This window comes from Ranitomeya variabilis, chromosome 2 (genome assembly GCF_051348905.1).
Source record: "Ranitomeya variabilis isolate aRanVar5 chromosome 2, aRanVar5.hap1, whole genome shotgun sequence".
NCBI lineage: Eukaryota > Metazoa > Chordata > Amphibia > Anura > Dendrobatidae > Ranitomeya > Ranitomeya variabilis.
Genome location: NC_135233.1, coordinates 109,243,703 through 109,259,655, shown reverse-complemented (window position 1 = coordinate 109,259,655; position 15,953 = coordinate 109,243,703). Strand labels below are relative to the sequence as shown.

Below are 15,953 nucleotides of genomic sequence, written 5' to 3'. Positions count from 1 at the left end.
ATGCTGGCTAACAGATGTAAATCATTCAGCTGCAGCGATGAAAACTAAATCTCCGAGCACTAAAATACACTCGGAGGTCACCCAAGTGTGCTCGGGAAATCTCAAGTAACGAGGATATTCGTTCATCATCACTAATAGAAAACAATTATTCTAGTCAATAGTGAATATACTACATACCATAATTTATGCTCTGTACACATTTTAGTTACACTTTAAAAGTTTGGTTTCTAGATCATAAGCTTTTCTATGTAGATTCTCCGTGTTCCCCTTTTTTTTAGATGTGTTAACACCTTCCTGTCTTTATTATAGGTCTGTGGTGTTCACCTGAACAAATGGAAACTGGACAAGAAGTTAGGAATTATATGCCTAATGTTGTATGGCGTCTTCCTGTGTATCTCCATTCTCACCGAATTCAATGTTTTCACCTTTGTGAACTTGCCCATGTGCAGAGGAGGAATCTGATCTACAATGCAGACATGTCAGAGAGACTTCATCCTACTTTTTGGTGCAATACAAAGACGCGACCTTCACCGTAAAATGGTGATGCACCTTGAGGTCGTCAAGTATGTCCCGGTCACTGTTCAGGGGAATTACTTCTTCCTGTTGTTCCCCTTTCTATCCTGTGGGGATATTTTCTTCATAGTCTTTTTTGTGTGTTTTTTTTTTATTGTCTAAGATTCCACTATTTGCTGAAAAGTTATCCTTTATAACAGTGACCAGGGTTTTAGATAAAAGGCTGCTAACTGGCCCAGAGCCAGCCCCATTCATGTCTGCTAGAAATTCTTCTATTTAAGTTATTTGGTGAAGAACTTAATGTAATTTATAACTAAAGATTGTTGAAACATTGCAGAAGAATGGGAACGATTCATTACCAGGGATTAATTATGAGGAATATCAAGGGATCAGATAGGTGAAACCATTTCCCTCGTTGGATGGAACAAACTTTGATGAACCAAGTGGACAACAGTGCACATCTGCAGGAAGGACACAGGCTGACGAAAGAACATTTCCAGAAAACCGAGCGTGTTCACGCATTTTAGCTAAAGAAAGACCACGGAAAAGAACTTTTTATACCATGAACAAATCTCTTTCTTAAGACGGTAGAAATCAATAATTGTTCTCGTCATTACTGCAGCCAGTGATGTAGTCAGTTGGTTGCTCTGTAGTTGTGTGTTTCTAGTGCTGGGGTGCTGAAGAATGAAAGTCAATGCAATAGGGTAATTGTTCAGTACTATTAATGGTTCTTTCTTTACCCATGTTGGCACTTGAAGGTCCGCTATCTGCTCTAGTTAGTCTGCCTGGTACAGTATTTTTATATACATAGCTTCATAGTAGGTAACGTCTACTATGTACAGAAGTCATAAATAATTTGCTAATTCAGTTATGGACACTGGTTTCTTAAAAAAAAAGGCATATTTTGCACAAATGCTTTTTGAAGACGATACAACATAAAAGGTTTTGAAATGTACACTGGATGTGGCCATATTGTATTTACAGTTTTAGCAAAAGACCTCATAGTATGGGATCAACCAGGGCAGGGGAAAGGCATCCAAAAAAAACCAATTCTAGCTTTCACAGACCAGCCATTTTTGTAGTATAAAGTTTTAATTTATTATGCATGTACAGAGAGGAAAACTATTTGAAGAATACTAGAAGTAGTTTCTATAAGTCATGAAAGCTGCCGATAATTCAGGGATTTTAGTGGAGGACATACGCACTGCAATGCTTATTTTTGTAAACATATAATATATATATATACAGTAATTTCATTGTGGTGCTGTGTCCTGTATATTTAATATAGCAACTGTAACAGTTTATTGGTCGAGAACCATGCGGTTTTCTGAAAGCACCATTCAATGATACTCTTCCAGAATCCTTTATCATTCCTTCCAACCAGCTAAAATGAATGTTTATTGTACATAGCAAATATTGATGTCACTGTGCACTCTAGAATATTTATTAATGATCTTCCTTCAGAAAGAAAGTGTTTGATACAAAATTAAAGGCTTCAGAATTCATCCAGCTTTCAAGGGGTTGTCTAAATAGAGATTTTTTCTTTCCTTTCAAAAACAGTGACCATTTAGTCCATGGTTTGCATCTGATATTGCAACTCAGTCCTATTAAAGGGGTAATCTGGCTCTGCTCACTTCTGTATGAGTGGAGCGGAGCTGATGACATCACGTCTACCGATATCTGCTGGTTGGCGCGATTGAGCTTCTGGCATCCCTCAATTGTCCTATGTTTAGGACTGGTACACGACACCTGTCTCTCAATCATACAAGTAGTCCGGTATCTGTAGGAGTGACATTACCGGCCCCGATCTGCCCCATGGAGAAGTGAGCAGAGCCTTATTAAAGGGAACCTGTCACCTGAATTTGGCGGGCCCTTTTTTCAGTCCGATGGGCGGTGTTTTCTGGTCTTTTATTCACCCCTTCCTTTCCCGCTGGCCGCGATATTGTCTTGAAGTTGATTTGCTTTCCTCAGTAGAACACGCCTGCGCAAGGCAATCTTGCTTTGCGAACGTGCAGTATGCTTTGCCCAACTGCCAGCAAAGCCGAAAAGCATTAGTGCGCATGCGCCAGCGCACTAGGTCCCGGAACACAGCGAAATACTTCTGGGACATGGCGCATGCACACTAATGCTTTTCGGCTTTGCTCGCAGTTGGGCAAAGCATACTGCGCGTGCGCAAAGCAAGATTGCTTTGCGTAGGCGTGTTCTACTGAAGAAAGCGAATCAACTTCAAGACAATATCGTGGCCATCGGGAAAGGAAGGGGTGAATAAAAGACTCGAAAACACCGCCCATTGGACCGAAAAAAGGGCCCACCAAATTCAGGTGACAGGTTCCCTTTAAAGCTTTAACTTGAATGGAGATGAGCTGCAACACCATACACCGCCCATGGACAAAAATGAGATGTTTCTAGAAAAAAAACTAACATTTTATTTTTTTATTTTAATCTCAATCAACCCCGTTAGTCTTCTGCGTCTGATTAGGAAATTGTGATCTGATTGTAAATTTAACCTATAGGATGAAAGGTTCAAAATGAAGTGTGAGAGCTATGTGGGAGCTGTATTTCTTCACTCTAAGAGATTGGCGTCTTGTTATTTTGTTGCATTGTCTACATTGATATGGTAAATTTGTAAGTAAAATGGACGACACATTCCGGGGAACCAGATTCCACCGTTGGTTTCTTAGTTTGTCTACAGTTGTAGTTGGAATTTCTTGGTATGGGGAGCCACAATCTTTTCATTTCCACTTGCTTTATAAGCCTCTCCATTGGCTTTTTACATCACTTGGTGGACTATGGTATTTTATTACGTCAAGTTATTACATTTACCAGTGTTGGCAGCAAAAAGTTAAATTACTGTACATGTTAAAAATTTACTAATTAGACCAAAGTATATATCATATCTGGATATCCGTCCAAGTATGTCCCAAACTCCTTTTAGAGACAAAAGGTGTGGAAATATACAACCTAAAGTGCTCTAATGGGAAACTGGACCCTGCCTTCCCACGGAGGTTGGCACCCTAAAGCATAAGTGGTTCCTCCGCTCAACAGTGGCTGACCCTCCTAAGGGTCCCTAAGGACCTTCTAGGGAGAGTGCAGGGCATGTTACTTTGTAGGGGTAGTTGTGGACTGTCCTTGTAAGGGCAGGAGTTCGGGGATTGAGGTCAATTACAGCCCCATAGGGATTGACAGGGAATTGTCTCCTGAAGTCGTGCGACACAACGGACTTGTCATAGAAGCACCACTGGGGTTCTGGCTCTCCTATCCTCGACAACAATTGGTGAGATTGTTCCATAATTATTTAATCTCCCATTATTTTGTACCCCTTCCTTGCCAGTATATGATTGACTGCTAATATTAATGCAACCAGGGCACCTTATTATTGATTTGGGTACTTTACAAGTACCATTGGTGTATGCTGTTTTTTGCACTTAACCAGGTTCCTTGGTCTTAGACATTTGGACACTGGACTACTGCCACTGTCCTGAAGTTTATCCATTAGTGTTATTTGCATATAGTACACTAATTTAACATACTTAGTGGTACTTTTTATTGACACGTTTTGGTGACAATTATTTCACACATTTCTTATTTATATTTATTAAGAGGGAAAAAAAAGCCAGAAAATAATTTGTTTAGAACCAGAAAAACAAAAGTTGGTATCCAAGTAACCTTATATATCAATATATAATAGAAGCCTGTAACATTACTCCAGATTTATCAATGATAAATGGTTAAATGCTCAGAACCCCACACTGTGTAGTGGATAAATGTAGTATGTATTGAAAACTCAATGCATTTCCCCTTTGTTGTTTTTCATAGGTTCATCAGGCGTTAACAAGCATATATAATAATTCTTAGCTAAGGTATATTGTCAGTAACCAAATTCTGGCCATAATTATTTCTATTTTCTGGCTTTCAATTGCCTCCCTTCTATTTTGCGACTCCCAGGTGTGTTCATGGTTTATTTCAAGGGTCAGATTAGGGCCAGTCTCCGTTGAGTAGGGGCGCCACTTGCATCTTAGGATGGCAAGGCAGAGTACAGTTTCCCATTAGGGCACTGTAGGTTGTATATTTCCACAACTTTTGACTTTAAAAGTGGTTTGAGACATACCTGGATGGATATCCAGATCTTATATATAGTATACTTTGGTCTACTTAGATATTTAACGCATAACTAATAAATTGTGTGTTTTATATAGTAAGTTTTCTTTATGAGGAACTAATTATACTGAATTGCGACTCCTTAATTATTCTTCCACCGGTGACACTACCTAAAAAAGCTGCTTCGTGTGGAACATATCCATTATTTGAAGTCAATAAATTAAGGTGCTTATTGTTACCTCATTTTCCTGTGCATAAAACATATTATACATGAAAAACTCCAGGAATCGGGAGCCAGTGTTACTAAAATGTACTTTAATAATGTATGAAAATTGGGCTCCTCTTCCCCTAGTTGGCTCTGTCGGTCCAGCTAAACACAGGATTTCTAACCTCAATAATGGATAGTGAGGCCCTTTTACAGAGGCCGAGGAAAACATTATGGGGACTATCGATAGGTAATACAACCGTTCAATCCCGGTACAGTGTGGATATTGTCAGTAGTGCTTTATTTGTAGGCCATCAAATCAATCAACGAGGTCTTGCTTGTTCATTGGATGATCGCGCCATGTTTACACCATAGTGGACGAGCGTTCTTACTGACACTCACTTGTGTAAGGGGACCTTTACACGGTAGCCACAGTGTTACCAAGTCAGAGGAAGAAAATGCTAGGATAGTGACATCTAATCCTAATTACTGCCTGTAGCAATAACATAAGTAGATGGTCAATACCCCACCATGAATCATAAAACCTTGGAATAATCTTTTTTTTTATTACAGGTGAGCATTAATTGAAAATGTTGCAAATCTAAATTCACTTCGAGATTTGTCTGTCTGGCTCCGTACATTATTTTATTAACATCTGTTTTTCATTTAGGCAACTATGAGTTAAAGCAGCAGTATTAGAAACACCATTTAAATATTAACTAATTAACACAACACTTACTAAGGCCTCTTTCACACGTCCAGATAATTCCGGTACCGGAAAAATCGGTACCGGAGTTATCTGTATATGTGTGTCCGTGTGCTCACGTGGCACATCAGTGTGGCAGACGTGCGGCATCCGTGTGCCGCCTGAGGACCACATGGACCGTGCAGGAGAGACAGCGCTACACTAAGCGCTGTCCCCCCTGTGTGGTGCTGAAGGCGGCATTCATCTCTTCTCCCCCGCAGGAGAGAAGAGATGAAAGATCAAGTTTTTGTTATTTTTTGTGAAAAATAAAGTTTGCATGTGACCCCCGCCTCCCACCCCCAGTGCGCCGCCCGGCCCCTTGCAGAAGAGGGGAGAAGAGATGAATGCCGCCTTCAGCACCACAGCGGGGGGGACAGCACTTACTGTAGCGCTGTCTCTCCTGCGGGCGGTACGTGCACACGGAGGAGAGTGCACACTGTTCTCCGTGTGCACGTGTGCAGGACGTATTGCTGTACGTGCTGCCGGAAAAAAACGGACATGTCTACGTGTTTTGCACACGGACATACGGTCTTTGCGAAAACACGCACATGTGCAGAAACACATAGATTCTAATGTGTCTACGTGTGTCAGTGTCTCCGCTACGTGAGAAAACTGTCACTACACGTACCGGAGACACTGACGTGTGAAAGAGGCCTAACACAAGCATTGTCAATATATCCATATATTTCCCTGGAAGAGACATTTTAAAAATAAGGGTTTTAATAACGAAATAATTTCAATAATAATTAAATACTTATGCAATACTTTACTTCTTTCTTTAATTATATTTTTTTATAAATGCATTCTTTTGAGAGAGAAAAAAATGAAAGTGCAATTGTTTTAAGTGCAAAGTTTAGTTTTTCTTCTCAATAAATATTTTCAATGGTAACTTCTGAAAATTAAGTGTATAATTGTGGTAAAACTATTGAAAAATATATACGCTGCAATTTTCAGGGGTTTTTGTCTTTATTTTTTTACAGAGATGCGATAAAAAATGTTTTAATTAGTAACCTATAAAGATTAGTGTTTCAAAAATAAATGTATTGGCTGCTCTACTGGCAGTGAAACAGCTATTAGGATTTCTAGTAATACTTTTAGAATTTTTTGCGTATGTCACAGTAATTTTTCACAATTCATTGTCGTGGTTCACGGTGTACTGCTGGTATTTCCTGACATGACCATAGTATATAGTGAGCAAATGTTGCTAAATGGGTGGGGTGTTTTACATATGTTTAATTGGAATATGTCAAGATTCTACGGCCCAATTGTATTAAAAGCATAGTTGATATTTTTCAATATAAGTGTCTACAAAAGAATATTTTTAACTAAATTAAACTTTCATATTAGAAATTTATTGATAAAAAATAAGTAATGTAAAATATTTAACCCATTATCTACCAATGTCCTTTTTTTGGGATGCCTAATCTTTAGCTTCTAGCAACTAAGATTTTATAATTTTTATAAATAGGTCCAATTTTTTGTGTTGTGTTTGTAAAATGAATGTTTTCAAAATAGGAAATCATGTCATTGTCATTTTTAATTGAATATTGGGACGCCCTTTTCTTAAAAATCCGTACTTGTAAAAATTTTAATTTGGCGAGTAATGGGTTAACAATCATGAAAACAAATGCAAAACAAGTTTATTTAGGAATCATCCACGCACTGGCGCGCCTATATTATGGCTCCAGACTAGCATGCTCCATTGGACGTTGCATTATGGAGTAATAATGTACGTATGTTGGCTCCGTATCTAAGGTGTATAAAAATCTAATTTAACATAAAAGATTGTTGCATTAGTGAGTTCTAGGAAAAATATAAGGAAAGTCAGATTTCTAAAAAAAATCTTTATAAAATATAGGGTTTGATTCATCTTTTGTAGGGTTTTTTTTAAGTCACTTTACCTTTGTTGCCTTGTGGTATTTGTTGACTTTTTTATGACAATTTCTTCAAACTGGCGCACGCGGTTACTAAATTTTCCGCAAAGTCCAAAATGGTCTTTTTATCCGTCTGTAACTGTTTTTGTGGCTTTTTAGTTGACAAAAAAGTTGCACGTATTTCAAAATGGCATATAAATTGTTCCAAATATCCTGAGTACAGGAAACCACTCCAAAAGGGAGTATATTTGTGACAAATTTTGCTACTTTTCGAAAACTTACAAATGATAAGTCAGGTGAAAACCCTAAACACCTCCCGCAGTGTCAGGCTAAGAAATACACATCTAAAATAGATGCAAATGGTTTATGGTGCAAAGAAACGCAAAGCACTAAAAAATAAAAAAATAGGCGCAAATCCGCTAATGAATTGGGCCATAAATGTACTGTAAAAAATTTATTTATATAGAGTTAAAGGATATTTTTACCTGATTTATCATATGCATAGCAGATACACAACGGATTTTCAGAGGGAATATATTGTACATAACCAGCATATTTAGGAAAAAAATTAGTGGTACTGTGAAATTAACATCTACAGCCTTTCCATTGCTGCAGATTTTTACAGCCAATGTTACCATTTGTAATACAGAAGTCCATAGTAAACTTGGATGTGGATTTTACCCCAGTGGATTTAATGCAGCTTTCAGTTGCTCAAAATCCATCCCCAACCTATTAGAATGTACCTTTGTTGGGTGCTGTTTTAGTATAGATTGTTATATGGTTTGATTTATCATATATTTTGTTAGTTGTGATCTATTGGTACATAGTCAGTAACAGCACTTGTTCTTCCTGTAAAAGCTACTTCAGGTCATATATTTTTTGTTGTTGCTACTTTTAAGTTAATAAAGCACTCGGTATCCTCTTATTATATTGCAGTCATCATATTGTACAGCACTGTGTACTTACAATTGCTCATTTTGCCTTTCTACCCAGTTAGTTATTCTGTTTTCCATTAGGTCTATGACATCATGTGAATTAAAAACTGACTAGCTGAATCCTTCTAAGTTCTATGTAGAAACAGGAGGTTGATTTTCCCTGTATGACTCATGAGTCACTGCAAAAGTCAGTGGCATGGCGGAGGGGTGGAACAACTAAGACAGGAGTTGAAGAGGGGAATGATTTCTGCAAGGATAAGATACTTCCTATTTCTACACAGGTTTTTGCTACCCCATCTGCTTTATGTAGGGTCAGAGATCCTGCCACCAGTGATATATCACTTGCCGTGCTGCTTGCTGCCCTTAAAAACTGTTTTCTCTGCTGCAGATCTAGCAGTTCTCTGAATAATGAGCTCTGCATAACCCCACCCACACCACTGATTGGCAGCTTCCTGTGTACACTGTGCATAGGTAGAAAGTTACCAATCAGAGGTGGGGGTGGAGCAGGTTTACTAGTCCTCTAATGATAACCCCCTGTTGATAAAACAGTGATTTTATAAAAACTACAAGCATTCCATTAAGTGATACATTGCTGGAATCAGGGTCTCTGTCTCTACATTATGCAGCTCTCTTATTTGGTATCAAAATCCTGGTAACATATTCCTTTTAATAGGGTAATCAATTAGCTATCAACCTATAAAGAGTGTTATCATAAAATATCAAATATATTGGTGTTACTCTTTCAGGTTGCATTTAAAGGCAAATACGGCTGCTTTAACTCAATATACAGTATGTGTCACTGGATTTTACCAGACTGATATTTGAACCCATTTTCACTGATTTTTTTTTTGTAAGGATTTTTAATTGTTATTATGGGTTTGTTCACTTAATTTATGGATCAATGTTATAATTTAAACTGTTGTTTTAGATTTTTGTAAATAATTGCTGAAATGGAGGAAAAAGGGATGTAATGAAACCTTATTGATATTGCACAATTTTTGTTAGATTTTTTTTTTTTTAGGAATTTTTATTTTTCTTCATTATCCTGTGTGATGTGAAATTGTTTATAGCTTTTTGGGAATCATTTTTCATTTTTTATCCATATCATTAATATGTGATTGAAATATATTACCCTAAAAGTACATCCTGATTATCTTGATGTTCCACAGAGCAGCCCAGTGAGGAGTAGTGAAAATCGGAATATTGAGACTTACGCTCTTACACTACACCTTGCGTCTGCTTTAAAGAATGTATTAAAAAAAAATAATAAAAAAAATAATAATTCCATACTGCGAGGTGTTAGAATTTTAACTCATCGTTTGCTGGAACATTTTGATAATAATCTACAGGAAGTATCTTATTATTGGAATGATAATGTGGTGTACGAGGAAACATTTAATTGTGGATTTCTGCATTTTATTGCTAAGTAAACATACATTTAGTTAAAGGGATTGTCCAAGTTAGGCCGAGTCACACTTGCGAGTTCAAATGGGAGAAACTCGTGCGAGTCTCTCACATCAAGTCCTGGCACTGCCGCTGGCATTCGGGACCCGAGTGTACAGCTGCATAGAAATACATGCAACCGCAAGCTCCGGTCCCGAGTGCCGGCGGCAGTGCCGGGACTTGATGAAAGAGTTTCTCGCATTGAACCCGCAAGTATGACCCCGGCCTTACATAAAAATTCCATGACTAGTAGTTAATGGTTTAAAACATTAAGTGATCCAATTCATCAGGTTAATTCCTTGTGATTCCAGTGTAGGCTGTCTTGTTGCACTCTGCCGGATCGGAAGTGATGATGCCGCCTTCCTCAGTCATCTGACTGCTGAGGCTTCTGATTGACTGCAGCTGTCATGTGACTGGAACGGGATATCAGATGTATAGCTAATGGTGTCCCATTCCAGTCATTCCAGTCGTCAGGCGCCACTGGAAAAAGACACCATAGCACCTTGGCTGATTTTGTAATGCTGCCTGGTGAGTATAGAGTCATGTATTATTTTATTTACTGCTAGTTGGGGGAGGCTTTTTTAGACTGGACAACCCTTTTATCACATTAAAGAGAAATGTACAGCTCTGGCAAAAATTAAGAGACCACTGCAAAATGTTCAGTTTGTCTAATGTTCAGTTTGTCTGATTTTTCCCTTTATAGGTAAATTTTTGAGTAAAATGTAAATTGTTCTTTTATTCTATAAACTTCTGACAACATATTTCCAAGCAATAAATTTTGTATTTTTTTTTTCTGACAAAGAAAATTGGTCAAAATGAAAAAAAACCCAGTGCTTTCAGACCTCAAATAATGCAAAGAAAACAAGTTCATAATAATTTAGAAACAACAATACTAATGTTTTAACTCAGGAAGAGTTCAGAAATCAATATTTTGTGGAATAACCATGATTTTTAATCACAGCTTTCGTGCGTCTTGGCATGCTTTCCACCAGTTTTTCACACTGCTTCTGGCGCAAAAAATGTAAGCAGTTCTATGTTTGATGCCTTGTGACTATCCATCATCCTCTTGATTACATTCCAGAGGTTTTCAGTGGGGTTCAGGTCTGGAGATTGGGCTGCCCATGACAGAGTTTTGATGTGGTTGTCTCATAATTTTTGCCAGAGCTATATATTCTCTTTGACAGTGAGGGTGATCAATGAGAGGAACAGGCTGCCACGAGAGTTAGTGAGTTCTCCTTCAATGGAAGTCTTCAAACAGAGGCTGGCCAGACATCTGACTGAGATGGTTTAGTGGATCCTGCATTGAGCAGGGGGTTGGACACAATGACCCTGGAGGTCCCTTCCAACTCTAACATTATATGATTATATGATACTCAGCTTCAGCTGGTTTAATAAAAGTGTAATACGGGTACACTGTTCCTCTCACATTACGTCTTCCAAAAGCTGGCAACACCACAGGTCTAATGAACTCATTCAGCAGCATCATAGAAGTTAAGCCTGCTGTCATGCGGCAATCTGTGGTCAGAATAGGCACAAATTCACTTGTATTTCTTTTATGTGGCCGGCATGTTATCAATTAGAAAGCAGCCTATGATTTAACTAGAAGGAACCGTCATTATTACTGGTAAATTGCTGCATGACTTATGGTATATACATGAGGCACCGGTCTCCACTGAACTGATTGGCTGCATTTTCATAGGTTTTAAGGAACTTGTCTGCTGCACCCCTGTATGTCAAATATATATACTTTGATTAAGGGGTTTTCCATTAATAAGAAAAGAAAGAGAAAACAGTCCTCATCGAAAATGTAATTGTAATAGCCATTCTTAGTTTCCATGGTGTGGCAATGCCTGGCGGTAGTAGTTGGCAGCTATGACGGTATTATTAATGACTTCTATTATAATAGAAACACTGCAGTAGTGAAATCCATAGAGGCCGTCAGCAGAGAAATGGAGTCTGAAAGGTTATTTTTCATTGTGGGACATCTGTCCCATCCTATTGTTGGAAAATCACTTACTACAATTACAATAAATTATAACGAGGCCCTCGGTGGTTACAACCTGTGCAGTTTACTATTTTTTGTAAAGACTTGAGTTAAAATCTCACTACTTCTGCCTGATAATGTCAAATAAAGAAATAAAACATTATTAGTCAGGATGAGGAATACTATTAGAAAATTACAGACTCAAAAATGGGCTGCAGTGGAACCTGATGATTTTTAATCAATCGAAGCGTTTACAATAAAACTTAAGAAGCTATTCCAATGATAGACCTATCTAACATGTCAATCGCAGAAGGGTAACATAGGTGGGGTGCTTCAGCTGGGGCCACCAATTGTTAATCGTAAAGTTCCCGGTGTGAGCTAAGACTTACAGTACAAAAAAACCAACAAGATTGTTTTCCTTTGCCAGGGTTCAGGCACAGGGAATTCCCGTGTGCGCATACTTGCCAACTCTCCCAAAACAGGAGGCCTCTAGAAAAAGGTGAGACCGAAAAATCATCAATTATCCCTCTGCTCTGCTGAATTCTGTAAGAAAATTAGTGATTTCAGAAGGTTACTTGTGCGCAAGTGTCTCAGGGAGGCAAAGACCTGACCCCATCCAAACATCATTGTAGGGATATATGACGCTGGGGCGCTAGGGCAAGGAGATCCTCAGCCGATCCGATCCATACATTGTAGTCTGTACTCTGACCATGAAACATAGATGTATAAAATGATCCTTAGGCATATATGGAAATTTCAATAATGGAGTTTTCTGTTTCCAGTAAACTATTGTACGCAGGCGCAGTTCAGTGTGACAAAACTAACTGCGCTTTACTTACCTTCTCTGTTTGTTTGCTGCGCTAACCAATGACGGACCCAGATGGAAGAGGGCCACATGTCCAAAAACAGTATATGGGCCCTTCTTTGTGTCTTTGATACAAGCTGCTTGCTGATTTGAAAGTAGAAAATGGGCCCTTTACCTCTCGAGCAGCATAGGTTGCACCAATGATATGTCCACTAGTGATGAGCGAGTATGCTGATTGCTCAGGTTTTCCCGAACATGCTCGGGTGGTCTTCGAGTATTTTGGCGTGCTCGTAGATTTACTTTATGTCGACGCAGTTGCCTGATTTGCGGCTGCTAGACAGCTTGAATACATGTTGTTAAGCAACCCCACATGTATTCAAGCTGTCTAGCAGCCGCAAATAGCCGAGTAACAAGTATGCTTGCTCATCACTAATGTCCACCCCTGGCATTGACGTAATGTTAACGGCCCTGCATCCAATCACCGAGATCATTGGTCCATGCCATGCATATTGGCAGAGCCGTCGAAGTCAGTGGTTGGCTTCAGCGTTATCAAGGTGATAGTGCTGTAAACAAACAACAGGGACTGAGGCAGCAATGGAGGCACAGTGCTGGACCTGGAGAGGGTGAGTAAAGCAGGTTTGTTGTGTCACACTGAACTGCGCCTGGGGACAATAGTCTACCGAGAAACCCTTTAAATTAGGGCTCATGTTCCTTACTAACATGAAAAATCTATAATCTGAATACCTCCTTTATCTTACAGTTGCAGTCCCACTATGGTACATAGCTACAATATGAACATACTCGCTCGTCAATAGAACTCTGCTTTTCATTATTCGTAAGATTTGTGCTGTGATTTACGTACATTGAGCTATGTAGGGCCACATAGGATATGAAATAACTAGTGCATTTTTTTTATGAAAACACAAAAATTTAAGATTGGTCATGATTGTAAAATTTGGAAACAAACTTGTCGGGCTGGTTGTCGAGTATTCCTAAAACAATGCTTTGCACTTTGATAATTATCCATGTATTCCGTACAATTAGTACTCAATACGTACTTTATATCCACGCGGCCGACTACTGCACAAAGCCTCACTGTTAAAAACCGGCATAGGCCTGAAGGACGGTGCTACCCACTGCACCAAAAGGAATCCTGCAGAAGAGCCTTGACCTAATAGCTTTGTGGCATCGCTGCACTTTCATGTTTGCTATTTACATACTAATTTCAATTTATCAATTCCAGTAGCCAAAATTCTAACTGTTAAGCCCAGCCGCTGGAATGCAAACCCGCCCAAATACCAACTATTAGGAGGGATTTACATGACTGTTCTAGCAAAATAAGGACTGTTGGCAAGTAGGTATTTAGTATGTAATTCTGCATAAGTATTTATAGCTTTCATCAGGTTCACATTACTTGTGGTGGCAATAATAGTGTCAAAAAGGTAAAACCTCGGCTGATCCCCAGCAGACCTCATTACAAGTCATTGGGTCAGGATGCCAGTATGCACAGAGCTGTAATAAATGACAAGTTGTGTTGTCCTTGTGAACCAAAGTGGTCACTTTGTAGCTGACACAGACATTTGAGATTATTAAATAGTGTAGAAGGTTTGTTGACACTGACGGCCAGTCAGATACTTGCTCTCAGTTTCTGACTCTTAATGTAAATGTTAGCTGTAACCTGATTGGTTGTTATCACCATTGTCCATTTTTTTCCAAGACAGTTCTTTCATTTGTGAGATTCACCAAACCTAGTACAAGGAAAAAGAGGAGACATTGTCCATAGCCGCCAGATTCAGTTTTTACAGGGCATTACAAAATGAAAGCAGAAATCTTTTTTTTTATTTTCTAAGAATTAGCTTTACTTTTACTTTGCACAATTTTTTATACATTTATTTCAAACAAATGCAGATAGAAAAAGGTGTTTTACCAGAGCAACGGATCAGATTGGTTTTGTTCCTTCTCCATATTGAGGGGGCTCCTCACTACTGGACAATTCCTTATTAATGTGCTGCATACATTTTAAAAAATGATGCTAATCTCCCTGCTCCTGTGTTCTGAGCCCTCTGTCCCGCACTGGTCTCCTGACACAAGCAATGTCACATGATCGCTGCAGCCATGTTTGTACAGTCACTGGTGTTCTGTGTGTTTGGAGCAATACACATTGGCACTTGGTTGGCATCAGCTTCTCTCCTGCTCTTTTCCTTAATGATTGGCTGCAGCCTTTACAATTACATCCAAGAGGAACAGACGCTGTTCTTCCATGTAATTGGGAAATGAGTCATTGTGTATAGCAGGAGACCAGTGAGGAACACGGCGCTCTGAACGGAGGAGTATTGCCACTCTTGGGGGTAAGTGCTTTTAAAAAATATTATTTAGCATATGGGGACAATTAATAAGGAGTCACCCAATAGTCAGCCACTAGTCATCCAATAGTCAACCATTAGTCATCCAATAGTCAGCCACTAGACCTCCAATAGTCAACCATTAGTCATCCAATAGTCAACCATTAGTCATCCAATAGTCAACCATTAGTCATCCAATAGTCAACCATTAGTCATCCAATAGTCAGCCACTAGACCTCCAATAGTCAACCATTAGTCATCCAATAGTCAAACATTAGTCATCCAATAGTCAGCCACTAGTCATCCAATAGTCAACCATTAGTCATCCAATAGTCAGCCACTAGTCATCCAATAGTCAACCATTAGTCATCTAATAGTCAACCCCTATACACAAATCCTCATGCATAAATAGTAATGCCCATATTAACCAATCGGAATTCACCTATCATTTTTACAGACTGGCTTTGAAAATAAAACAGTGACCTGCTGGGTTCTTAATGGGAATCTGTCAGCAGGTTTTCGCTATGTAATCTGAAGACAGCATGATGTTGCGATTACAGCACAGATTTTAGTGATGCCTTCCTGATCAAGCTCAGTGGTTTTGTTTATTTGCAATGATTGCTTTAGCACCAGGAGCTTATCATTGCTGGACTAGAGCAGCTCTTGCCTGGTAGTTTGACTCCGTCCCTTCTGTGATAAGCAGCTCACTGTCTATAGACATTGTATACACAGAGACTGGACTTTCTCTGCTCTGCTGCGTTGCTAAATCGAAAATCTGATTGATTGTGTCAGAATGGTTGCACCCAGTAAACTAAGTGATACATTGTTGGATTCAGGGTCTCTGTCTACATCATGCTGCTCTGAGATGAGGTAGCAAAAACATGCTGACAGATTCTCTTTAACATTGATGCATTTTGATGCCTATTATACGTAAAAAGCCTATTTTTTATGTGCCTGCTCTGTGAGAACTGCTGGACATTTCTGGATGGTAAATGATGTCTTTTTTTCC

The 15,953-nt window shown here is 38.9% G+C and overlaps 1 protein-coding gene across 1 annotated transcript in view; it reads left to right on the top strand.

The window, feature by feature from the left end:
* The window catches only part of SLC24A3 (solute carrier family 24 member 3), a 490,808-nt gene extending 488,790 nt beyond the window's left edge, over window positions 1–2,018 (top strand). Inside the window, exon 17 of the mRNA XM_077282811.1 lies at window positions 310–2,018. Coding sequence (XP_077138926.1) covers window positions 310–462 — 153 coding nt within the window. The 3' untranslated portion in view covers window positions 463–2,018. The remainder of the gene's footprint in view (window positions 1–309) is intronic.
* Window positions 2,019–15,953: the final 13,935 nt, after the last annotated feature.